Source organism: Equus asinus, chromosome 1 (genome assembly GCF_041296235.1).
Source record: "Equus asinus isolate D_3611 breed Donkey chromosome 1, EquAss-T2T_v2, whole genome shotgun sequence".
NCBI classification, from domain to species: domain Eukaryota; kingdom Metazoa; phylum Chordata; class Mammalia; order Perissodactyla; family Equidae; genus Equus; species Equus asinus.
In genome coordinates, this window is record NC_091790.1 from 111,795,149 (window position 1) to 111,820,518 (window position 25,370).

At 39.8% G+C, this 25,370-nt stretch overlaps 1 protein-coding gene across 2 annotated transcripts in view; it reads left to right on the top strand.

Annotated features, from left to right (window-relative positions):
- RELN (reelin) overlaps positions 1-25,370 on the top strand; it is a 466,017-nt gene that overhangs the window by 393,316 nt on the left and 47,331 nt on the right. For both annotated transcript variants that reach the window (XM_070505680.1, XM_014831901.3), the window contains exons 38-46: positions 924-1,106; positions 3,013-3,184; positions 3,286-3,388; positions 5,089-5,318; positions 10,050-10,270; positions 11,860-12,007; positions 14,252-14,510; positions 15,377-15,626; positions 19,317-19,485. In XM_070505680.1, the coding sequence (XP_070361781.1) occupies positions 924-1,106; positions 3,013-3,184; positions 3,286-3,388; positions 5,089-5,318; positions 10,050-10,270; positions 11,860-12,007; positions 14,252-14,510; positions 15,377-15,626; positions 19,317-19,485 (1,735 nt within the window). The remainder of the gene's footprint in view (positions 1-923; positions 1,107-3,012; positions 3,185-3,285; positions 3,389-5,088; positions 5,319-10,049; positions 10,271-11,859; positions 12,008-14,251; positions 14,511-15,376; positions 15,627-19,316; positions 19,486-25,370) is intronic.

Consider the following 25,370-nt stretch of genomic DNA (forward strand, 5'->3'; position numbering starts at 1 on the left):
TTCCCCTTTTTTTTTCCAGAATAATAACTTTTTTTTTTTAGCTAATGATTTTGTCTTTTTAATCATCTTCACATTCAAAGTCTTCTTTTATTCATTTAGGTCTTTACAATAAAATGAAATTGTTTTTTCCCTGTAAAAATCTCCCTTTTAATTTTCTTTCTTCTTTTTCTGTTTCTTTTTTTTTTTTCAATTGCAATAACATTGGGTTATAATATTATATAGCTTTCGGATGTACATCATAATATATTCTGAATTCTGTGAGGATTACATCATGTTCACCACCCAAAAACTAATTATAGTCCATACCCTCACATGTAAGCCTAATCATCCCTTTTGCGCCCCCCTACATGGTAACCACCAATCCATTCTCCGTTGCTATGTGTTTGTTTGTCACTGTTTTTATCTTCTACTTAGGAGTGAGATCATACAGTATTTGACTGTCTCCCTCTGACTTATTTCACTCAGGATAATACCCTCAAGGTCCATCCCTGTTGTCACAAATGGCCGGATTTTATCATTTCTTACTGCTGAGTAGTATTCCATTGTGTATATATACTACATCTTCTCTATCCATTCGTCCCTTGATGGACACCCAGGTTGCTTCCAAGTCTTGGCTATTGTGAATAATGCTGCAATGAACATAGCGGTGCAAGTATCTTTATGCCTTTGCGTTATCAAGTTCTTTGGATAAATGCCGAGCAGTGGAATAGCTGGATCATAAGGGAGATCTATTCTTAATTTTCTGAGGAAACTCTGTACTGCTTTCCACAGTGTCTGGACCAGTTTGTACTCCCAACAGCAGTGTACAAGGGTTCCCATCTGTCCCCATCCTCTCCAACATTCGTTGTTTCCTGTCTTGTTAATTATAGCCATTCCCCATTTTTATCACAATATGTTTCATGCCTGTATTATCTTCTTCCTAGGTACCCCAGAGAGGTCTCACTCTATTCTGCTACAGTTCTCCATCAATGGGGGCATCACTTGGCACCTGATGGATGAGTTTTACTTCCCTCAAACGACCAGCATACTCTTCATTAATGTTCCCTTGCCCTCTACTGCCCAAACCAACGCTACAAGATTCAGACTCTGGCAACCTTATAATAATGGTAAAAATACACATGTTCTCCTATGATCGAAACTGACCGTGGCAGGTTAACATGTTTGTTTCTGAGGTGTGGAGGAAGCGTCACCTGAGTGGCTTAGCTGTTTATACCACACATTTTACATGCTTCCCTTCTGATGAGTCTCAATGAATATTTAACTTTATACCTCTTTATCATCTCTTCATACTTGTCTCATAAGTTCTCTCTCATGTAAATGTAGCTAAATCCTGTCACAGAGCTAAGGTTTTGAAAAAATAATCCAACATTACCATTAGGCGCTCATCAATTGTAACTACATTTTTGCTGAATTCATTTAGGAATACATAGTTCTTCTGAGTGTGCCGTTCCATTAGTGAGACAGAGCCACATTAGAGCAGGGTGCCACGACAAACTGAGAGGGAGTTACGCCAAGCAGGCAGTCCCTCAGATAAAATGTTCTTATCACATACACTTGCTTCACTGATAAGTTAAAGGGAATGTATAATTTAATAGCATTTTCAAATGGCTACAGAAAATGATTTTACAAATTTATAATGTTTTATTGCTTCCTATATTTCTATTAACTGCTGATTATAAAGGATCAGAGTCTACCAAATCATGCATTTAATGGCCTAGGTAAGCACGGAGATATCACATTAAGCAGATTCTTTGCAGAGATAACAAAGAAATGGATAAGAAAAATGTACTGCCATCTCGAAAATTTAACTTGAGTATTTCCTTTATAACTAATATGTCAAAAATAAAATAATTTTAATTTATAGTGAACAGAAAAAAATAACCTTGTATAATCACCAAATAAGAGTCAAAAAAAGAAATGCAACTAGTTTCACAAGCCAGGGGATATTTGTCTTCATGTTATGCTTGGAATGCATACCTGATTTTTCTTCATTGTTTTCACCAACTGCTTCTAAAACAGGAAAGGGAAGAGAGCTACTAGAATTAGATCAGTGATAGGGTTAGAGGGAGACACACATGTGGCTCCATTTAAATGATGAGGTTATTTCCACAGGCTCTTGTTTACAGATCCTTTTTTCTATATTTTGTAAGAATTGTACTAAAAGTAGGAATCCGTGAAGAAGCAACCTTGGGGAATCTTGAGGTTTCTGCTGGACCTGGTCCTGTCACCTTGTTTCCATTTCAATCCAAACAGGGCTTTGCAAAAGCAGCCTGGGTTTGCCCTTCTCAGTAATATCTTCACTAAACACCCAGCCTCAGTCACTGAATCAAATTCTATGATAGCGCAAGGAGTGATTCTACTAGTTTTCTGTATATTTCCCACGTATTTTCAAATAAACCTACAAGTTTTGAAAAGCATTAAGAAAAAAAATTAAGTATTATATAACACAGAATATTTTCTTCTGTGTAGTTTTTAATAATTAAATAAGATTATCATCAGGCCAGTGTTTTCATGGCCGTGGTCTTTAGCCTGACTGAAGCATGATGCTAAGTCATGGGTTGACTCTAAAAGTCCTGAGTTGCTCCTTGAATAGACTAGTCAGTGTACCTCAGTTCTAATCTGCAGGCTGACTGCCCATCCTCACAGATCCAGACATTTTCTGGATTCCGCTAAACCGTAAAAACATAGCTCAGAGCCCACTCTTGCCGGTGGAGGGTCCTGGGACCGCCGAGACTGGCAGGGCAGCACACTTTCACAAGCTGTTTGCACCAGCTTCCTGAAATCACGGAGGCTATTCCGTGCTACATCGACTTAACGCGATTGAAAGCTTAATTTTTTCGCACTTTAATCACTGTAAACACACAGTTACATAGTCTTTGTTCCTTTGTCTAGAAGGCATATGTTTAACCTGTTGTTACTAAGTTCTTTCTGTCCTTTACTTTCTTCCAATAAGCAAAAATGTCCTTCTGATTTTCACCACTGGAAAAACTTGCTTTATCCAAAATGCCTTAGGTAAGAAAGAAGAAATCTGGATTGTTGATGACTTCATTATTGATGGAAATAATTTAAACAACCCTGTGATGCTTCTGGATACGTTTGACTTTGGGCCCAGGGAAGACAATTGGTTTTTCTATCCTGGTGGTAACATTGGTCTTTATTGCCCATATTCTTCAAAGGGAGCCCCGTAAGTATTCAGTTGAGAAGCTGAAAATGAAAGCACAGCTGTGTACAAATCACGATGAGCTTTTGCCTAAATGGATTCCTTGTTGTTTTCTTGTATACCAGCGAGGAAGATTCAGCCATGGTGTTTGTTTCAAATGAAGTTGGTGAACATTCCATTACCACTCGTGACCTGAATGTGAATGAGAACACCATCATACAGTTTGAGGTACTTGACTCTGTTCTATTAGAAATGCTTTAAATTTTATCTTGAACAAAAGCTAGGAGAGAGGAGGAAAATCTCAGATAATTTCATGCATTATGACTTTCCATTTTTGTGCAAGGACAAAAGAGGTTTTACATCATAGTGCATTTTTATTAGCAGAACCAATTGTCCTACTAAGGTTTATGTCTGAATTTTTGTCCTTTATTTATGACATAATCTCCCCACCTACTACCATGAGAAGTTGTTGAAATAAATTATTCTAAACATTATAAAAATGAAAAGGACCATACTCTTCTAGAAGTATTATTTTCACAATTTTTATGTGTTACTTAGAACCCAGATCAGTGTAACTATAGTCTATACCATGCCAGCGCATTTATATAATATTTATCATAGTGTCATGAATTTTACAGATAAAATAATACTTCACTATTTTTATAATTTCTGTATATTTCATTAATATTCATGGACTGCTTATATTTTTCAAGAGAGGAAATTAATAATGTATGAAAGAAAAATCTTCATGTGTTTCAAAACTTAGATAAAATGAACAGAACCAAAGGTGCATCATGCTATTGTTCGATAGCTTTAACTTTCGAAGATACTTTTTTCATAGCTGAGATCTATACCAACCACTGGACAAGCTTAAAATAGTGCCTAATAGCATCAACAAAATGTCAAATATCTGTTTTAGATTAACTGCCTCCATCCTCTAAATTAGAGTTGTCTCTTGCCTGTCAAAGGTCAGAGACCAAATGAAGCCTTAGTGGAGAAATTATTCTATATCTATTTTAAACTTTCCGTTATATTTTATCATTTTATTTTAAGTCAATTATAAAACTTTGTTATATTTTCTAACATTTATGCTTTAAGTGTTAATAAAAACTAGCACCTGTGACTCTTTCAGAGTTCTGTTATCAAAAGAATCTGTGTAGAAGCAAATGCTTATAGTTGAAGGTTTATCAGTGTCAGCAGTTTACTCATCAGAAAGGAAGAGGAGCAAGTTCGACGGTTGTTATGACAGAAAGAAAAGGTTAATCCCGATTGGAAGAGGGAAAAATTTCATGAAAAGAATCACATGCATTTATTTAATTAAGTTTTAGTTTAATTCACTTGAGAGTATGGAAGAGGGAGTCGAGGCGTTGTTTGCCTACTCGTTAAAAAGGTCTTTCTGAGAATACTCTCCCTGTGCCAGGGAACTGGTGACAATGATTGTATCTTGTTTCGTCTTAATATTCAATACATATTGAAGATTCTCCACATGCAAAACTTTGGGGGTTTGGGGGAAGGTGTCATGTGAAGGATAACAGAATCTCTTCCTATCTGGCAGACAGAAAAAACTAATGGTTGGAATTAGGGAACCAGTCTTCTCATTACGATTTGCTTGGCTTGGCTATGAAAGTGGGCCAAACGTAAAATTTGGAATTCCCTGCCAGCCTCTGCCTTACCGACTTCCTAGTTTTTTAATAAAATGAGGGAAAATAAATTTTTCATGAGACCCTTTGAAGTTCTTTATGAAAAATTATTATTGGACGGTAATATATGATATTAGTCAGTTAGGCAAAACAGAATTTTATAGTGTTAAATATTTCAGCAAGACAGTTCCCAGGAAAATGGACTCTCAGGAAAATAATGAAGTGGTGAATCATTTCCAGGCTTGTTGCTCTGAGGTCATTCGTTTCTTTTTTTTCTTCTTCCTCCAGATCAATGTTGGGTGCTCAACTGACAGCTCCTCTGCTGATCCGGTCAGACTGGAATTTTCACGGGACTTCGGGGCCACCTGGCACCTGCTGCTGCCCCTCTGCTACCACAGCAGCAGCCACGTCAGTTCCCTGTGCTCCACGGAGCACCACCCAAGCAGCACCTACTACGCGGGGACCACCCAGGGCTGGAGGAGGGAGGTGGTGCACTTCGGGAGGCTGCACCTTTGCGGGTAAGGACCTGCTGCCTCGAGCCGCGTTCTTCTCATTTGACAGTTTTCTCCGTGACGTCGTCGTTGACTTGCCGATTTCCCAGGGGGAAATTTCCACCTTGCATTTCTTCCTCACTTCTCCACTTGAAGCAGATCAGTGGATATTGAAAACACAGGACACAGCTGACATTCTGCTAACTTATAGTTTGAAGACAGACTCAAAGTGTACACCGTGGACCGCACCCTTCGTGGGGTTCATAGCCCCATGGGTCTTTATTAGGTCAATAGGGAAACACAGGTGTATGGTCTTCCCCTGATGTTGTAATCCTCTCCCCTTCTGCCCCCACCTTGCCAATATTAACGCAGTTAGAATTTTATGACTTTGAAACATCTACCTGTGTCTCTTGTGCAGGGAGAGGGCACCTGTGAAGGATGGAAGCCCGCAGAATATTCCAGATGTCTCTTTAAAAAAGTTGTTAGTACTCTTCCACCAGGCATTTCTACTTTTTAAATCTCTCTCGGATTCTTATTACATATATTTGACTCTTCTGTTGAAAAGCTCTTTGGAGATAAAGGACTTCAATTCTAATAGAAATGAAATGAAAAGTATGGTTCAAAAAATAAAACTAATCATGTAAATGAACAAAGAGAGGAAGTCAACAAAGCAGCCTGCCTCAGAATTTGTGTTTTCTGTCAGAACAAAGGACTTATTCTTTCAGGGTATGTCAAAAACAGAAGAAAGTACTAATGTCGTACTTTCAAGATGGAAGCAGATTTAAATTCCCCGTGTAAGACTCAGCATAATTAGAAGTCTTGGTTCTTTGAGCAAAACTACTAATACCTCATACTTTTCCAGAAGGGTGAAAGTGAATTTTCAAAAGTCTGCCTCTCTTTAGACATGAATCCATTCGCTCCTCATCATATCATCAGCATCCGATTATTAAGGACTTTAGTGTTTTGTGTTGTCGAGTCTGTCATTTATTAGTTCTTGCCATTGCACTAGGGTACTATTCTAATAGAAAACTTAAGTGTTTAAAAAAAATAAGCATCACTAAGCAAAATGTCCTCCAGATTCTTTAGAAGTGATATCCGAGGAGGCAAGGAGAGTCCCTGGAACCGTAGGCGTAGATGGAGCTATCGACTCAGCCAGCACAGGCAGAAAGTTTGGGGCATGGGGGGACAGGCGGAAGTTGTCCATAGAAGAATCAGATGGGGGAAATAGCCCAGGAAAAACTTTTTATTCCCAGACCCATCGGATTATTTAAGATTGTATATTGCAAGAAAAATAAAGAGGGTTACAAAAGAGTGGAAGAACTTATTGGAAACAGAGTGGGGAGTATCATGGACTCTGCTCAGGATGCGTGAGGACGTCAGCAAAAGGAGTTTGCTGGGGTTTTTTTAATCACTTTTTATCGTTTATCATGAGTTTGCTCATTTTTATCATGCTAATGTTACCCTCACTCAGCAAACTGCAGCTCTCATTTTCTGGAACTCTTAATTCCACATTTCTAGAAAGGAAAATCTGAACCACTCATCAGCTATGACTAGAAAGACAAGTGTTGCAACAGAAGTGTAGCTGCCAAAACTCCATGTTTATGGGCCGTGTAAGCAGGGAAAAAGGCCTGGATAGCCAATCACGTAGGCACATAGGACCAAGACCGTGACCATTATGGTACTGCTGAAAAGCTCCAGGTCTTCTCTTTAATGGACCTCTCATTTCCTCCAGTCACCCAGCTAAGAATTAGATTAAATAGAAAACAACCCTGAAGATAGGTGGTAGGCCATGAATTTAGATTGTTTTGACAACTGAGACTTGTTTCAACAAGTCCCCACAGGGAAATACTTCTATTTAAAGGAGTGTGCAATAAGGTCACAGGACAGGGCTCCAGGGTCCTGGAGACCGCCTCACGAAGCCCGTGGTGATTTCTGCCGCGCTGCGCTTAGACACACGGCATGGAGATAGAATTCGGAAATTTGAACAAGAGAAATGCAAACGTCTGTATTTTCACTTACCGGTTTTAGGTGTCAGTTGAACATACACCTCCTCCATTTATAAAGGTACAGACCTTAGACCATCATGTTATTTGTGTTCCATGTCATTTTTCCTTCTGTAAAGAGAGAGTAAATCTGTTCAGGAGGCATGCCCACTCTCAGAATGCTATAACCTACCTTTCAAAATGCCTTCAATCACTTCTGCAAAGAGAAGAATTTGCCTTAATAGCGTTGTCTAGTCCTTGTTTGAGGAAAAGAATTAGAGCTCTTCTTAAAACCCACACAGGCATGAATTGCTGGAAGGCAAAAGTTAAATTTTCTCCAACTCAGTGAGCCATTCCTTGATTTGAATTCAACGTGGTTTGTAATAATGGCACAAGTGCTAGATGTTAAAAAAATGTATAACCTATGTTTAAATTACCCTTTTCTGTGCTCTTACTGGACACTAGATACACAAGAGAGTCAATTAAGTGTTTCCAGGTGCAGAAATGGCCATTTTTTTGCCTCCACATATAGTCAATTAGCTTCCATCTAATTTTCTTCACATCACCTTTGTGTCCTTTTCGTCCGAAGTCTTTTTGTCTCTAAAACTTCCTAATTGTTTTTGCTTTATGCAGTTTCATAATGAGTCAACCAAAACCCCTATGTAATGAAAGCACTGTTGTGTGCTTGAAATTTGAAGTTTACGTTGAAAAAACAGATCCTTTTGAATACCACTGGCTTGAGAGAACAGATGCTGACGTTCACCAGGGAGGGTGGCAGTGAGATATTTTCAAAATGAGATTTCAGCAGAATGGAACCTCAGTGAAACCAGACCCTTCAGCCCATTTATCATAGTGCTTGCAGTTTCTGTGTCAAGGCAGGTGAACAATAATAAATATCCAACCGGGGTGGTTCATTTGTATTCAGGACATTTGAATAAATAAGAAGTTCAAAAAAAACCCATGTAAGCTTTTGTTCAAAGGAAAACTCCAGCCATTTCCCTCAGCTCAGCAGTCTGAAAGTTCAAAAGGTAAGGGAGTGCCTCTTGCCAAGACTAAACTCTGACAAGTATTTGAAAATAAAATTTAATTACGAACTGGCATTTTGGGGGCAGCTTGATGTAGTTGGAGTCTTGATACAAACAATGAAATTAGGGTTAAAATTATATGTGGGAACTTGACTCCATCTGCTTTACCATCTACTAAACTTGAGAAGCCTCGTGAAGGCTTCTAATACTGACTTCTAATTTGAGTTTCTCCAAGAAGAAATTATTCTGAATTTGGTTTCTATGATGATTGAAAATTGGGCAGATTCACAGGATACAAAAATGAGTGCTCATGCCATCTCTACATCTCTTCCCTCTGAAATAAATCCACCTTCTACAAACAGAGTTTTGTGTGTAATAAATATATTTAACTATTTCTGAACTGCTACCTAAATATGTAGATTATTTCTAAGGAGCTAACTTATCATCAACAATATGATAGGACAATTCACTTACAAATAAAAGGGAAAATTAGCTTTGATTTAAAAAGGAATTAAGCAATAAAAGACATCTAACTAAAAATAAATCTGATTTTGTTGTTTCTCTCTTTAAAATAATCTTTTGGGGCTCTCTGTTGCCAATAGGGATAAAATCCGAAAAATCTTAGTTGGACTCTAAAGGCCTTTCACAACAGATTGTACAACAAACATTTATTGAGCATCTGCTGAGCTCCATGAAAGGGTGCAAAGGAGAAGGAGACGTGGGCATTGGTCTCTAGGAGCTCACAGCCAATAGGGGAAACAGCTTTTAAATAACTTGGGCTATGATAGCTATAATAATGGAAATTCCATCAAAATTATGGAAGAGAGAGAGCAAGAAGGGAAATTAAAAGACTGGTTATTTACCATATGGCACAGCAAGTCTGCTACCATTCTCCCCAAAAGAGTTGAAAATAAGTATTCAAGCAAATACCTGTACACAAATGTTCATAGCAGCACTATTCATAATAGCCAAAGCTGGAAACAAGCAAACGTCCGTCAACTGAAGGATGGATAGATAAAGTTGGTATAACCACACACTGGAATATTATTCAGTCATAAAGAGAAATGAAATTCTGATACTTGCTAAAACTCAGATGAGCCTTGAAAACATTATGCAAGTGAACAAAGCCAGATACTAAAGGTCACATATTGTATGGTTCCATTTATGTGAAATGTCCAGAATAGGTAAATCCATAGAGATAGAAAGCAGATTAGGGGTTCCCAGGGGCTGGGGGTGTGGGAATGGGGACTGACTGCTTAATGGCTGCAGGATTTCCTTTTGGGGTGATGAAAATGTCCTGGAACTCCATAGAGGTGATGGTTGGCTGACACTGTGAATGTGCTAAATGCTGCTGAACTGTACACTTTAAATGGTTAATGTTTACTTTTATGTTATGTGAATTTAACCTCAATTTAGGGGGAAAAAAAAAAGACTAGTTGTGTGGGGCATAGATAGTAAGGATGGAGAAAGCTTCACCAAGAAAGTCAATGTTGGAAAAGGTGAGAAGCTCAGGTGGATTTTTGACATAGTGATAGGATTGGAAAGGGCTTACAGGAAGCAGGAACCTTACTGACAAAATCCTGGAGATTGAGAAATGGAGTCTGCATTCCTGAAATGGAGAATCAAGTTTTTTACTTCTTGAGTGTCGAGCAGAGGTGGTAACTGCCCAGTGCTCATTGATCAGTTGTGCTTACTTTGAAGGTAGTTTGTTCTGTTGATCAGGTTTTGAAAGACTTGTATCTCTTTTCCAGATCTGTGCGTTTCAGATGGTACCAAGGATTTTACCCTGCTGGCTCTCAGCCAGTGACATGGGCCATTGATAATGTCTATATTGGTCCCCAATGTGAAGAGATGTGTAACGGACATGGGAGTTGTATCAACGGAACCAAGTGCATATGCGATCCTGGCTACTCGGGTCCAACCTGCAAAATAAGCACCAAAAATCCTGACTTTCTAAAGGATGATTTTGAAGGTAATCTTTTCTTGTAAATTCTATGTAGCTTTATGAAAGAACTTACGTATTAAACACAACTTGTAATATAAAAGTAATCAGTAAGTGCCACTCTAATATTTCACTATTTATCATTACAATTGGGACCACCCAAGTCTTCATTTAGTTCTGAATTTTATGTAGTTCCAATTGTGAAACAATGGTCAATGAGAGTCAATAAGACCATCACTGAGAAAAACTAAAGCTATTTTCACCACTTTTTCTATCACAGGTAATTTCTGATTAATAATAATTTTAGAAAATATCTATAGAGAGTTAGTCTTCTTGCACGGAGGGAATAAGTTTCCAGAAATATAAACTCCTTTCATTGCTTTACCACCAACTAAGTAAGCAGCCTCTCATCACTTTCTGTACCTTAGTTTTGTACCAAGAATCTAACGTCGCTATGTGTGAAGATAATGTTACAGCATAGAAAAATGTATATGATGTAATGATTGAAATTATTCACAGTTAATTTTATATCCATTGGATATGCAGTCTGGTAAAACTGTGGAAAAACGTTGTTAGAAGAGAAAATCTGAAACAAATGTAATAGCTATTTATGTTAGGATAGTGGGATTAAAAGATTTTCTTTTTCCTAAGTTGTCTGTAAAATTGTTCTAATATGTTTATGGTTTTAAGGTACATTTTAAAATTGGGTTTAGGTCTATCAATACAATAGAATATTATTCAGCTATGAACAGGAATGAAATTCTGATATATGCTGCAACATGGGTGAACCTGGAAAACATTATGCTAAGTGAAAAAAGTCAGACACAAAAGGCCCCATATTGTATGATTCCATTTATATGAAACATCCAAAGTAGGCAAGTCCATAGAGACAGAAGGCAGATTAGTGGCTGCCAGGGGCCGGGTGAGGGGAAATGAGGATTGCTTAATGGGTACAAGGTTTCCTCTACTAGTGATGAAAAAGTTCTGGAGTTAGGTGGTAGTGATGGTTGCACAACATTGTGAGCGTACTAGATGCCATGAGTTGTTCACTTTAAAATAATGAAAATATTGTGTATTTTACCACAATCAAAAAAAACCCTAGATCTCAGATGAGTATCTGAAGAGATTTGTGAGCTGTTTTTGAAAGACATTATTTAATAGGAAATATTGAATTACACTGAAATTTCTCCTGTTAAAACTGTATTTTTTTAAAATATTATGCAATACTTGCTCGATACTGTCCTCACAGTAGCAAGCACACAGTGAAGAAGCCAGTGGAAGGGCCCCATTACCTTCTCTTACTTTTGGCCTGAACCACTCTCTGACTAGTCACTGTCTTTTTTTGCAGTGTAGAGGAGCAGAAAGAAGGGTCCCATGTGGCTGGACCATAGATGCTCAGGAAAGGCCCCCTCCTTCTGTTTTGTGGACGCTTAAATTATACAGCCACGGTTGAACAATTCAAACAAGCTAAAATGTGGAAGAGATCTCTTATCCCCAAATCTGTGACTTCAGTATTTATGAATTCATATTTTAAAACTACACAAAGCACTTAGATATTTCTTTAAAACATATGACTGTATTTGGGGTCATAGATAAACTACATTTTCCACTTTTTTCAGGCCAGCTAGAATCTGATCGATTCTTATTAATGAGTGGCGGAAAGCCATCTCGGAAGTGTGGAATCCTGTCCAGTGGAAACAACCTCTTTTTCAATGAAGATGGCTTGCGCATGTTGATGACACGAGATCTGGATTTATCACATGCTAGGTAATCCTTTTTAAATGCTGTTGAGAAAACACGCTGCAAAGTACAGCAGCAGAGCACAATCGAATCAGAAAGAAATGGAGATCTCAAGGACAAGGCTGAGCTGCTCTCTTGTGGAAGACTCCATTAAGACACAATTTACATAGTTTCCATTCTAAAACAGAGAGATTTGCACAATAACTAGATCAGAAATGAAACACAGCTAAACAGACAAAAGTTAATATCTAGTATCTTACAAGATGGTGACTAGGAGATGACAATGTTTAACTTACTTTAACTTCAAGAAGATAATGTTGCATCTTTATTCACCTACCGAATAACTTTTCATTAGCACTTGGACTGTGTAGAAATTGTTTACACCAAGCTCAGTAGAAACTTAACTGAAATAGAGTACATCCTCAGATTATTCACAATTAATTTTATATCCATCAGCAATTTAAGAACATTTGAAGTGTCACCTTCTTCTTTATAAGCATTTCTGTCCAATGATTTGCTCATACGTTCTAAGCATTCATTTTCTCTATTAAGCACAGCCACTCAGAAACAAACATTTTAAACTGGCTCAGAGGATTATGTCCTGTCAAGATGTGTATCCCTTGATGATTTGATGAGCCAAAAACTTAGCCAGGAAAATAAAAAAGACAATTTAACATGTGTAAAATGGAACCCTGACCTATTTTTGCAAATAAGCAGAGAAATCATGTTTTTGGTTTTTTGAAGCATTTCAGAGTATCTTAAAATACATCTTAACATATTCATCATCCTCTTTCTCTTAAATCTTTCATTTATTGAATTGTAAATTTGATCGTGCTTCATAGGAAATACAGTTCTATCTGTGGGGTAATTTTGCAGTTATAGAAAGCAAGGTTTTATTTATCTCTGTCCTATTTTAATGCATATGGTTTAATTTGATGCTCTTTATTTCAGATTTATTGTTGGCAGCTGAGTTCTCTAATTTAGAAATTATTAGGTTTTTCCAAATCATTTTGACATGATTTATCTATAACTAAATTAATATAAACCTTTTCCCAAAACAAGTAGACAATATGCTAAAAGTTTTTCTCTGTAAGTGATTCTTGTTTTTATAAATATAAACGTCACTAGGCACTAACCATGTATTTTTTTCATTAATCCAATGTTAAAATCTCCATTATTTATCTCATCTCAGTAGCATGCTGTGTAGGATTTGCATATATTGACCTCAAAATGCTCCATGTAAAATCCCAATTTTCTCGGGGTTGTGAGATAAATGAATGCCCAGTTAATGGAGATGAGGGGTGAGAGGAACCCATGAAGAGTGCATGGTTTTATATATGGAATTGATAACCTTTATTATAAGCCCCAATATATTTCATATGTCTGACATGCGTACATAATTGGGTATATGTGTTAGGTTACACATGAAATTTATTCTGCGTTACCAGCTAGCACAGCGGCCAGACCAGGCACCAGCAGCTTGCCTGCCAAAGATAACATGTGAGCTAGTTTTCATTGGCACCCCAGCTGGTTGCTGCCACTCTGTTCACCTCGCTGCCAGCTGGAAAGGCTGCCACTGGCTGGCCGCCACAGCTCTCGATGGCCAGTATCATCCATCCCAGACCCAGCAGTAGTCAGAGGCTGGCGCAGCCCACCATCCCCGCCGCCCACACTCATGCTCCCCTGCCCTTGGCACAAAAGACAGAAAAGAGGCCCAGACTTGACACACCTCTTCCAAAAGATGCCTGGCCTTTCACAAAGAGGTGCTACAACTGGTGAATTTAAATATATCTCCCAAAACCCGTAATATAAGATCTGAAAAACTACTGGGAAAACCCGAGAATGGATGATTATGCCAATAAATGGCATAAACTGCGTTAATTACATTCTTCCAGTTTCAGATACTAAGGACAAGGATCCGAATTTATCTTAAATAGATGACAATACACACTCCCAAACTTGGACCCTTCCCATCTTCTTACAGCATAGCTGAAGGGTGCAGTGACTGCTCACTTCCCTCGGACTCTTCTCGGTGGAGGGGTGCAACATATAAATATGGGTACAGAATGGCCTTTTTTCAGACTTCACATTTTGTTGACTCCCTTTCACATTAAAAAGGAAAATTGGGCTTTGAGATGACTGCTGAGGGCATTCATTAAATCCTCCTGTTCATTAAAGCCACGCATCCTCCATTACCCACGTGCTTGTCTTCTGTTAATGGTATAAATCTCTCACGGAAGTCAAAGTCTACAGTAATTTTATTCATGTCAGATTTGTGCAGTTCTTCATGAGACTGGGCTGTGGGAAAGGTGTTCCTGACCCCAGGAGCCAACCTGTGCTCCTCCAGTATTCTCTCAACGGCGGCCTCTCGTGGAGCCTCCTTCAAGAGTTCCTCTTCAGCAACTCCAGCAATGTGGGCAGGTACATTGCTCTGGAGATACCCTTGAAGGCCCGTGCAGCTTCTACTCGCCTGCGCTGGTGGCAGCCATCTGAAAACGGGCACTTCTACAGCCCCTGGGTTATCGACCAGGTCAGTCCCTTCAGGATCAACCATTATCATTTTGGGCACTTGAGCTGAATGTGGCCTCAGATAGCATTTAGTCCAACCTGATTGCTCAGTAGAGGAAGCCTGGGCCTGACGGTTGAGTGACTTGCCCAAGGGCACACAGCTAGATGAGATATGGCATTTAGCTTCCTTTCATTCTCTATTCCTTCAATTGCCTGAACCTATAAACATAAACAACACGACAGAAGGCCCATGTCCTGCACATAGAGGATTCTGCCATATGGGTAGAGGGACTTTATCAAGCGTGATACAGGGTTGTAATTCTCTGAAAAGGAAAATGTGCAAATTAGCGTTGGTGCCACATGCAGTCGTTCCCAAATCCTCTTTCCTAGCCTTTGAAGAAAAAGATAGATAAATCTCCGTAACATCCTTATGGACAGTTCCTAAAGGATCTTCATACAGAATAAAATGCGTATCAGATAGATCTCAAAGAACCCATTAAGAAACAGTAGAATCCATGCAAAGAATTGGAACTGAAGTGCCTTAGGGTACAACTGTCCTTAAATAGAAATTTTACATGGAAAATAATCACATTTAAGCCAAATTTTGCTTTCCCAGCTTGGGTTCGTGTAGTTTCCAAAGGCACAATTTGGCCCACAAAGGCTGTGAATGGTTTTGTCAGTCCTTCAATTTGTTTTCTACAGCTTCTTGCCAGATGGGCAAGCAGACCACGTAAACAGGAGCATTCTGAAAGGGCACCCTAACATCATGCTTGGTGTGAAATGCCAGTTCTGAGCAATCTGACAGATGAAAACAAACAAACAAAAGACTGAACTTTCTCATATCTGCAAACCAAATTGAAAATGTGCTTTTTACAAAATACATTTCAGATTCTTATCGGAGGGAACATTTCTGGTAATACAGTCTTGGAAGATGATTTCACAACTCTGGATAGCAGGAAATGGCTACTTCACCCTGGAGGCACCAAGATGCCTGTGTGTGGCTCTACCGGAGATGCCCTGGTCTTCATCGAAAAGGCCAGCACCCGTTATGTGGTCACCACAGACGTCGCTGTGAATGAGGATTCGTTCCTACAGATAGATTTCGCTGCCTCCTGCTCCGTCACAGACTCTTGTTACGGTAAGTATTCCATCTCCAGGTAGAGGGACAAACGTATGTAAATGGTAGCGATGGCTACCTCTGTCAGAGACTATACGACACCTCTGATAAGTCTTTAAGTGAAGCACAGGTGCACTTTGAGTTAAACCATAACTGCGTTCTTGAAAGTGTGTGTAAATTGAGTTTTAGAAGTTTACTTTTTAAAGCATCAGAATGTGAGCTTACTTGTAAGCATATGTACGTGAAGACTTCTTTTATACGTAAATAATAACCCCTAATTTATCTTTTTGTAAATCCAGATTTTTTTTTTATTTTTTTCCTTTTTCTCCCCACAACCCCCCAGTACATAGTTGTATATTCTTCGCTGTGGTCCTTCTAGTTGTGTCATGTGGGACGCTGCCTCAGCGTGGTTTGATGAGCAGTGCCATGTCCGCGCCCAGGATTTGAACCAACGAAACACTGGGCCGCCTGCAGCGGAGCACACGAACTTAACCACTCGGCCACGGGGCCAGCGCCCCAGATTGTTTTAGTATCAGATTTGTGGAATAAAGGGCTCTCGTCTCGTAGAGAATGCCAGAATAAGCAATAGGATTTACACATGAATTTGTATATACATTGGTTTTAATTCATAGGGCTTGGAATTAGTCCAGTTACTGTCTCCTTTCCGTCTCCCCGGGATTCATGAAATTTTGTTGTTCCCATTTTGCCTTATACTTTTTGCCGTCATAGGTCATAGCATATTCTAGGCCACTCTCCTTGTAACCAGTTTGCATCCTCTAGGTTATGCATGCACACGCTCTTGCTCACACATAACTTACACACACATGTGGATCTACCTTAGGAGAAATAAAAACTGGCATCATCGCATACTTGGACCTTTCACTGGAACTTGCAGACCTGTCAGGATTCTGAGGCCTTCTGCTCTTTCACCACCACCCCCATCACTCTTCTTCCAAGAGATCCAAACTAGAATGTTCACAGGGACCTTGTTCCATTTTAAATTCTGGGGGCCAAAATCTGAGGAATTTGGTTACTTCGAAGATCCTACAAAATCCAGATTTTTCACATTTCCATTAGTTTGAACTAATGGATTCATCTTAGAGGGAATCCCAGAAGTACTCTTTCTACCTCAGGTTCAGTCAACACTAAACTAGTCCGTAGGGGGGGAACTTGGAAAAGTATGAGGAACACACCCTGTCTTCAATAGGTACAGTCTAGTTGAGGGGGTACTTCAAAAAGGTCGTGTCCAGTAAATGACTAAATCAAGTGCCCTATGGAGTGGTACTGATGCGAGATGTAATGAGATTTCAAAGGAGGGAGAGATGACCAATAGATGGCCAATCCAAGGAATTTGGGAAGATTTCACAAAGGAGCTAAGTCTCAAGTGGGAATTGGTGGTTGGAGTGGATTTGATGGGTGAACAGAGAAGGTGGACACCCCAAGCTGGGCTGGCAGCATAAGCAAAGAAGCAGAGGTGGAGGTTGTCCTGGTCCTTGGGAGAAACCATGAGCAGACTAGTCTGAACTGGCAGTATTTGCATCTAATGGAGGAGAGCAGAATGCTGACTTTGAAAATAGAAAGGGCCTTTAAGATCCTAAATGCCTAGTCCCGCCTTAGCATAGGAAGTCGTTGAGAACCCAAGGAGGTAAGTTGACATGGTCAGCCTGCGGCAGCACCAGCACTGAAATACTGCCCTCATAAGCCCAGTCACCTGTACTTTCTACCGTAGGCTGATGCAACCTCTTGAGAAAGGTTACGCTGAATGATAAAATGCAAGAGGAAAGTGGCTAAGCAGAGTTGGCAGCAAATTAATAAGGGCTTTAAAAGGCGGGCACAGGAATTTGTGCTTGACAGGGTCATGAATAAGAGGGCACAAGTGCAGAGAGTGACGTGGCGTGTTTTAGGTAGATTAGCCCCAGAGCCTAGGAGGGCGGGTAGGAAGGAATCCCAGTAAAGAAGCCTGAGTGGGAGTCTCTATGGGGGTGATGAGGACCTGCACTCTGTGGCATGGAGAGAAACAGAGTGGATGAAATTGATCTGAGGCGATGCAAATGGAAAGGAGAGAAGCAGCAAATCTCAAAACCAGGTGACAGGTGGAACATAGAGGGTAAAGAAGAGAGAAGAGTGAAATTCCTAAAATAATTTCTAAATTTTGAACCCAGGACACTACTGCCAAAGTATTGTCATTGATGGAATTGGGTAGTTAAGAAGAGATGTTTATTTACGAGGGAAAACGATGAGTTTTTCTTCAGTTTGGGTGAAAGCAGTTGTGAGTGGAGACGCTTTAGCGAGGAGGAGCTAATGTGGACAGCAGGAACTTTGTCTCTGCCGTGTGGCACAGTATGCCAGCGTCCAGCACGATGCCATTGGATGGATAAAATCAATCATGAGACATCAAATAGGGAGATTTGGGCACAAAGATGATAGCTGAAGCCCAAGGAGTATGCACGTAAAATAGAAGGCCAGAAATGGAGTCTGGAAGGATGCCCATAACTGGGGTTAGTTAGCAGAGGAGTCAGAGGGAAAGCAAGACAGGAGAGTCAGAATAATGTTCTCTAAAAGAAAAGAAGGTCTCAAGAATCAGGGAGTAGTCAGTAATGTCCAACACCGTGGGGAGGACAAGAACAATGAAGCCCAAGATGGGCCATTGTATTTAACTAGAAAAGGCCACTAGGAACCTTGGAGCAGAGAGTGGTCCCACACTGGCTGCCCATGAGAATCACCTGGGGAGCCTTAAAGCTCCTGACAGCTTGGCCACATCCCAGAAGAGTGAAATCACAATCTCGGGGGGTGGGGCACCGGCGTCGTAGTTTCTAAAGGTACCCAGGTGATTTCAGTGTGCAGCCAAAACTGAGAATCACAGCCTTCGAGAAAGCAATTTCTGTAGAACGATGGGGCTGAAGCAGTTTGTAGAGCCCTGAGAAGGGAATAGAGAGAGAAATATAAAACATAGGGTGTAACTTGAATGTTCCGGAAGGAGAGAAAGGAAGGAAGGATAGACCCACAGCCTGACTGCCTGCCGTCAGCTACCTCCTTCCACCTCCCCGATTTCCCAGTATATCCCAAAACACGGCAGAGTAGGACTTATGAGCAAAAGGGATTTTGCAATTGCTAAGAAGTTTCACCTATACGGGGAGCAAAATTGGCATTAGTTGCTCTATAGAATGGTCAAATTTTAAGAAGCCTGCTCAACTTTTCTGACTATTTAAAAAATAATCATTAAAATATATGGTTACTGTGTTCTGTGTTTGTATGTTAACCATTAAATAAATGGATGTAATATAGTTATAATACATTAAATTATATATAATTTATATATTTATGTAATATACAGTCTATAACTATTAGATTAAATATTTATAAATTAACTATTATTACTCTTGCTTTAACTGTATATGAAGCAATAGTTTTGTTCTGATTGCTCTGAGAGTTTCTCAGTTTAAGGAGTGATTCAGGAAAATTTACTTTATGTTTCACGTGATCTTATCTCCTTAAAAGAAAAATGATTTCAGTATGGAAGTTAAAAATAACAACTAGTAATGTACAGAGGGAAAAAGCAAACCAGGAAACATTTCAAACTAGGAGAGATAAATATGGGGGGAAAATAAAATTGACATTTGATTGAAATTAAAGCATGTGAAAACATAAGTAACTATGTTTCCTGGATGTGCAGACATGTATTTCTATCCAGAATAATGCTCTCTGTTTCAGCCATTGAATTGGAATACTCAGTGGATCTTGGATTATCATGGCACCCGTTGGTAAGGGACTGTCTGCCCACCAACGTTGAATGCAGTCGCTACCACCTGCAGCGGATCCTGGTGTCAGACACATTCAACAAGTGGACCAGAATCACTCTGCCCCTCCCTCCTTACACCAGGTATGGATGCTTCTGCGTGTAGTGCACCCAACTGTGATCTAATTTGGCATGTCAGATTTCAGCAGAGCAAATTTAAATGAATACGTGAGATTTTGCTGCTCGCTGATGGTATTGCCACACATGAATTATTAAGGAGATCTTAATAAGTAAAGTAGAAACCAGGTTTTGTGGTGACGTTCTTCTGTCTTTTCCCAAAATGCAGGGCTTTACTGACTTTTAACACTCATGTTTTTAAAGAAGGGCATATGCAAGAAAACAGTGGACGAATCATTGTGCTTCTCCAGCTTAATTCGCTATGCCCAAGAATAAGTCTTAAATTGAAAACAGGCATATTGGACACCAAATAGATTTAAGTGGCGTCTACTTTCTGTCAGTCAGACTACTGTGAAGAACAGTGAGTGGTGTCCTATACATGGATGTAGCAAACAAACGTGTATTAAAATTAGTGTCCGCTTTTGAAATTTTATTTTGAATGATATCTTGAGGATTATCACCTGGAGCATTGTTCTTTGTGGAAAACAATGCTTTATTCATTGTGTCTATAAGGAATGAAGGTGACAATAAAATTGCTGGTCAAAGCTGGTAAAGGAGTTAAGTCCAAACCATCTGTGTATTTGCACTTCTGCTTGAGTAAAGCGGAGAATTCACCTTGCCCAGTGGGATAGTTTTACATGACTCTCTTTTCGCCATCTAAGTAGGTGCTAATCATAGCAAGCCTTTAAAATCTTGATAGGAATGCCTGTTCCCTCCAAGAAAACGGTAATCGGTTGCTGCCATTAAGACAGAAGCGAAGCAGCCGATGCAGTATGTGGAGTGCGGGCTCACTATTGTTCTCTCGCCTCTCCACAAATGAAAAGTGAATAAATCTTCCTAGAAAATGGCCATAACATTCGAGCATTCATCTAGGGAATAACTTTTCTTGGGCTTCTCATAAATGGGATGGTTTCAGTTACTAACAGCCCAGGGCTCCTCTCCAATGGCTGGCTCAGAGGTACGAGACCATATTAACTGTCAGCAGAGTTGCCAAGTTTAAATGAGATACGTGAGATTTTGTTACTCATTAAAGGTATTGCCATGCATGAATTATTAAGGCGATCTTAATAAGTAAAATAGAAAAAAAAAAAAAACTCCATTAAGGCCATAGTCTTTTGTCTTTATGAGTTCTGTGAGTTATTACCCAGCTACTTGGTGGCATTCTGCAAATAAACGACATTCGAAGATTTATTCCAGCTAGTCATTACACTCCTGAGTCTTTTGCTCAAGAAAAGTAATTATTCCTCATCTTTTAATCTATCTTTTAATTATCTCTTGCACCTACCCATAAAAACTTTGACCCTTTCAAATGATATTTGAAAAATCTCTGAACATCCGTTTCCTCTTGTTATCGTATTGAAAATATGCAGTTTGTTTCTTATGCCACCCTGAGGGCTCATGTTGTACAATGATCTTAAAGGCAACACTGCCTTATACCAGGGCCCTTTGGATAATTCAGAAAGAAACGTGCATGGATGGAGCCCAAGCCAAACCTACTTCTTATCACGCTCTGCCACATGCCAGAGAGCATTAGAACAATACGCCAGGCTCAGAACACTTTGCCTCCAGCACAAGTTAACATACTATACTGTATCTGCTCTTACATCCAGCTACTTTTTAAATATGGTGTTGCCTTGTTTTGAGTTGAACTTACTGCCTCAACATCTGCAAAGCGTGAAGTCCGTGTTTATGTTGTCCACCGGGACAGAATGGAGAGTTTCCGTTTGTAGCTCTTCACTGTAAACAAACATGAGGCTGGCAATGTAAAGCCCCTGCTAAGGAGGGGTTTGGAGTGACTGTGACGGTGTGCCACTTGTAGGTTTGTTCACTCACTTATCATGTGACCACTAGGCTAGGATCCCAGTGTTGTTGGCACAGTGGTGGTAAGAGTTAACTGAGGTGGGCTGTGTACTGATTAACATCAAACCACTAAGCAAACTGAAATGGCCAGTAGTCACCAGTGGTGCGTACTCATTCCTTTAGTCATTCATTAAACAAATATTTTTGAAGCGTTTAATTAGGTGCTGGGTCTATGTGAGGGGTTGAACCATCCGTGCCTCCTGGAGCTTTTAGTCCAGTGGGAGAGACAGGTATTAACCAGAAGTCACCAGTAATCACAGAAGTAAATATAAAATTCAACTGTGGTAAGTGGCGGAGGACAGTTGCATGATTCTGAGAGAGTATGGATCGTAGGTAGAGTTACCTTGGTCAAGAAGGTCAAGAAACACTTTCTTGAGAAAAGGATAATGGAAGTAAGATATGAAGGATGGATCGGAGTTAACTAGGTGAAGAGTAAGGGGCAGAGTGTTCCAGGCAAGAATAATAGCCCGCACTAGGAGGTAGCAGGCGTCTTTGAGACACTGAAAGAATGGATCAGCCACACAGAAAGAGAGTGGAGTAGGTCCGACATGGTCAGACCACGAAGAGCAGTGTAGGCCGTACTAAAGATTTGGGGATTGGATATACAAATGCTGAAAAGCCTGCTAAAGTGCTTGAGAATAGAGAGACATAGTCAGATTTGCATTCAGAAAAGCTTATTCTAACTGGAGAACAAACTGGGGCGGATAAGAGTTGATGTAGGGAGTGGCTTAAAGAGGCAGTAGGTGCTGGTAGCTTGGACTAAGGCGTCGCAGACATGAAGAGAAGTGGAGAAACTCCAGAGAGATGGAGGCAATAACATTGACTGAGCTTAATGATGAAATAGACGTGGGAGGTGAGGGAAAGGTCCCTGTTGAAGATGACTCCCTGGTTTGAGTTGCAAAACTGCATAAATGCTGGTGGTTTTCACTGGGAAGGGAACACCTAGGCTAAACAAAGATCCGTCACACTCTGCTCCAGACATTGCTAGGTTAAGCCTAAGTAAACGGGGGTAGATACAATCATAGTCTCCATTCCTCTCCATATACACTGGTTAAGTCGGATCTTCCTAGAAGTTCCTGCCCTGGAGGAGATTACAATCTGAGGAAAAATAAACAACTTAAAAATAGTACATGCTATATATAATTTAGAGCTTCACTGAGGAATGAGCTAGAAATGCTGTAGGTTTTGAGAGATGGGAGACAGCGTTGAATGCCAGAGTTAGAGAGGATTTCATAGAAGAGATGGGCCCTGCCTGGCCTCAAAGGATGGCTAGGAATTAGATGAGTAAGGAGAAGAATATTGTAAACTTGGGGCACAATGAGAAAGAGCACACGAGCCTGGGAGGAGCACAGGAGTTGCTGATTAAAGCAGAGGCTAATCTCTGGAAGCTGTGGAGAGATGTTTGTTAGTAGCGTTGGGTTAACGTATAGTAAATATTGAAGCAAGGCAGAGGAGGTTAGAGTTGTAGGGAAAATGAACTATGGGGAGTTTTGAGCTGAGAATATTCTTCCAAGAAAAAAAATTGGGAGAACAGAGAGACTCAAGTTAGAGAAAGTGGCAAAGGCGTTGTGATAGTGACTATACATGAAGTCACGAGGGTCCAGGCTCCAGCTAACGTGAAGTGGGTGAGGTGGATATTACAGGACGTTTCAAAGAAAGAGTTGCTAAAACTCAGTCACTTACTTCTTCTCCACTGCACACATCCAGATGACTCTAAAGTTTGAAGCCTGAGAGAGTGGTGAGAAGTGGAGAGAGCTGAGGTTGATTCCAGCGGGGATGGTATGGCAAATTTAATCAAATGATGCCAAATTCAGTGTGATGGCTGGAAATACAAATGCAAACATTTATTTGACAGAAACATGAAGCTCAGAGCCCAGGGGAAAATAATAAACTTTGGAGGCATGAGCATGGAGGTGATGGGCAATGCTGTGAAACTGCAGCAGCTCTCCGTAGGAGAGCATTGAAAAAGGAAAGAAGGGACCCTAAATTTGATAGAAGACCGAGAGGATGCAGTCAGGGAGGTCGAAGAAGAATCAGAATAATGTGGTATCCAAAAGCCAAGTGACAATAGAATATCAAGCAGGAATTGGTGGCCATCGGTGAGAAATGCCACAGAGAGTCATGAAGAAAAAATTTCCTAATAAAGTTACCATATTTTTCAATAAAGAGATAATCAGTGACCTTCAAAAGAACAGTTTCAGTAAGGTACTGGAAATAAATACAGCCTTGCTGGCCCCAGAGCCCATGGGCTTAACCAGTATATTAGTACTACGTCTTAGTTGCTTACCTAAGAGAAATGGTCCTAGAAGAAATAGGAAGAAAGGATGCCAGGAGTTCTGGAGAGAGGCTGAAAAAGATAGGAAGTTGCCAAAATCAATTTCATAGCCCCTAATTTGAATCTGCCTCCTCCTCTTTCCTAACCCCAGACCTAAAAATAACAGGAGGTTCAAGTGGCATGGGTTCTTGAATGTCACCTGAGAACTAGGTGAGTCACTGGAAGGGCAGGTAACCCAAATCTACCGAGAAAGGGAGTAGGGGGCGGCCCCTGGAAGGCTCAGGTGACTTGGCTATTTTCAGTCACAGGGTGAAGATGATCCATTCCCTTCTTCTAGCCCTAATGACCTGGCTGATACCACTGTCTTTAAAGATTAACTACAACACTTTGGAAGCCACGTGGTTTTTAGCCACAGCTTGGAAGCTCCTTAATGTTTACAAGAAGTTTAAAGGATTGGTGATAAGCACAAGAAAAGGCAAGAAGATTGGAGAAGGTTGGGGGTGATGGAATGGGGATGAAGGAGACGATAGCTTTTTGCAGGTAAACAAATTTAGAGAGGGAGGATATTTTTCAATGATATTCCCACCTACCGTAAGTGCAAAGGGAAGCTCTTATTCTAAGAAAACCCAAATAACTAAGCATAATATTTTTTGGGTTCATCGTGGAGAAATATCAAGGAGAATTACAAGTTCATTTTTTAAATGAGATTCTTTCATTTGCCCTGGTACCTTTTATTTCTGTCCATCGTTACTTCCAACTTAACAGTAACTTTTGAAAGACTTTTCGGAAGCATTCGAGTTACTGAACATTTTGTCACCATTTTTCAATGTCAGGCAAGCGCTGGACTTCTCTTACACATCCATCTTCTTGCGCATCGTTTTGATACTTTGAACATCCCTGCTTTTACTTCCCCGAATTTCTCCTGGTCTTTCAGGAGTACAGAACATAAAATAATTTTGTCCGGTGTAAACCATGGTGCTATTGCTTTTCACTTACTGAATATATTAATATATATTTTGGCACTATGTTAAGACAAATTAAATCTATTTCCATTTCTCCTCCAACAGAGAATAAAACTATTGCCAGAAATTCTGCATTCCCTCTAAGCGTTATCAAGTGTCAACTTTGTTGCCAAAATTTTATCAGAGAATTTGAGATTTGGCTGTATTTTGTACATATTGCCATGAATGGATTCTTAAGATTCTTTTAACAATTAAATACGTCTTTCTCCATTGAGAAGATATCTTGTAAACTGTAGGAAATTCTTTTTATTTGAAGGATGGTTCAATGTGTTTGATGCCCTCAGTAGGCCTACTGTCATTATCATTACTAATTATAATTACCAGCAAAAATGCTAAAACTTTATTTTACCAAAAAAAAGATAGCCATTCTCTTTTATTTGTAATCCTCAAATCAAAATTTTACTGTGAGTTTGAAGGGACCACAGATTATTTTTGGCTCACATGTATCTATTCAAAATCCAACATACAAAATTAAAGAGAATGCCATACTATACTTCAATGTACTCATCACCCACTTCAATAATTATCGATTCGTGGCCAACCTTATTTCATCAATGGCACCACTCACTCCCGCCCCCCCCCATGTTATTTTAAAGCAAATCCCAGACATCATATCATCTCAACTGTAAATATTTTAGTATGTATCTCTAAAAAAAGACTTTTTCAAAGAAAACATAACTGTCATATCATCACAC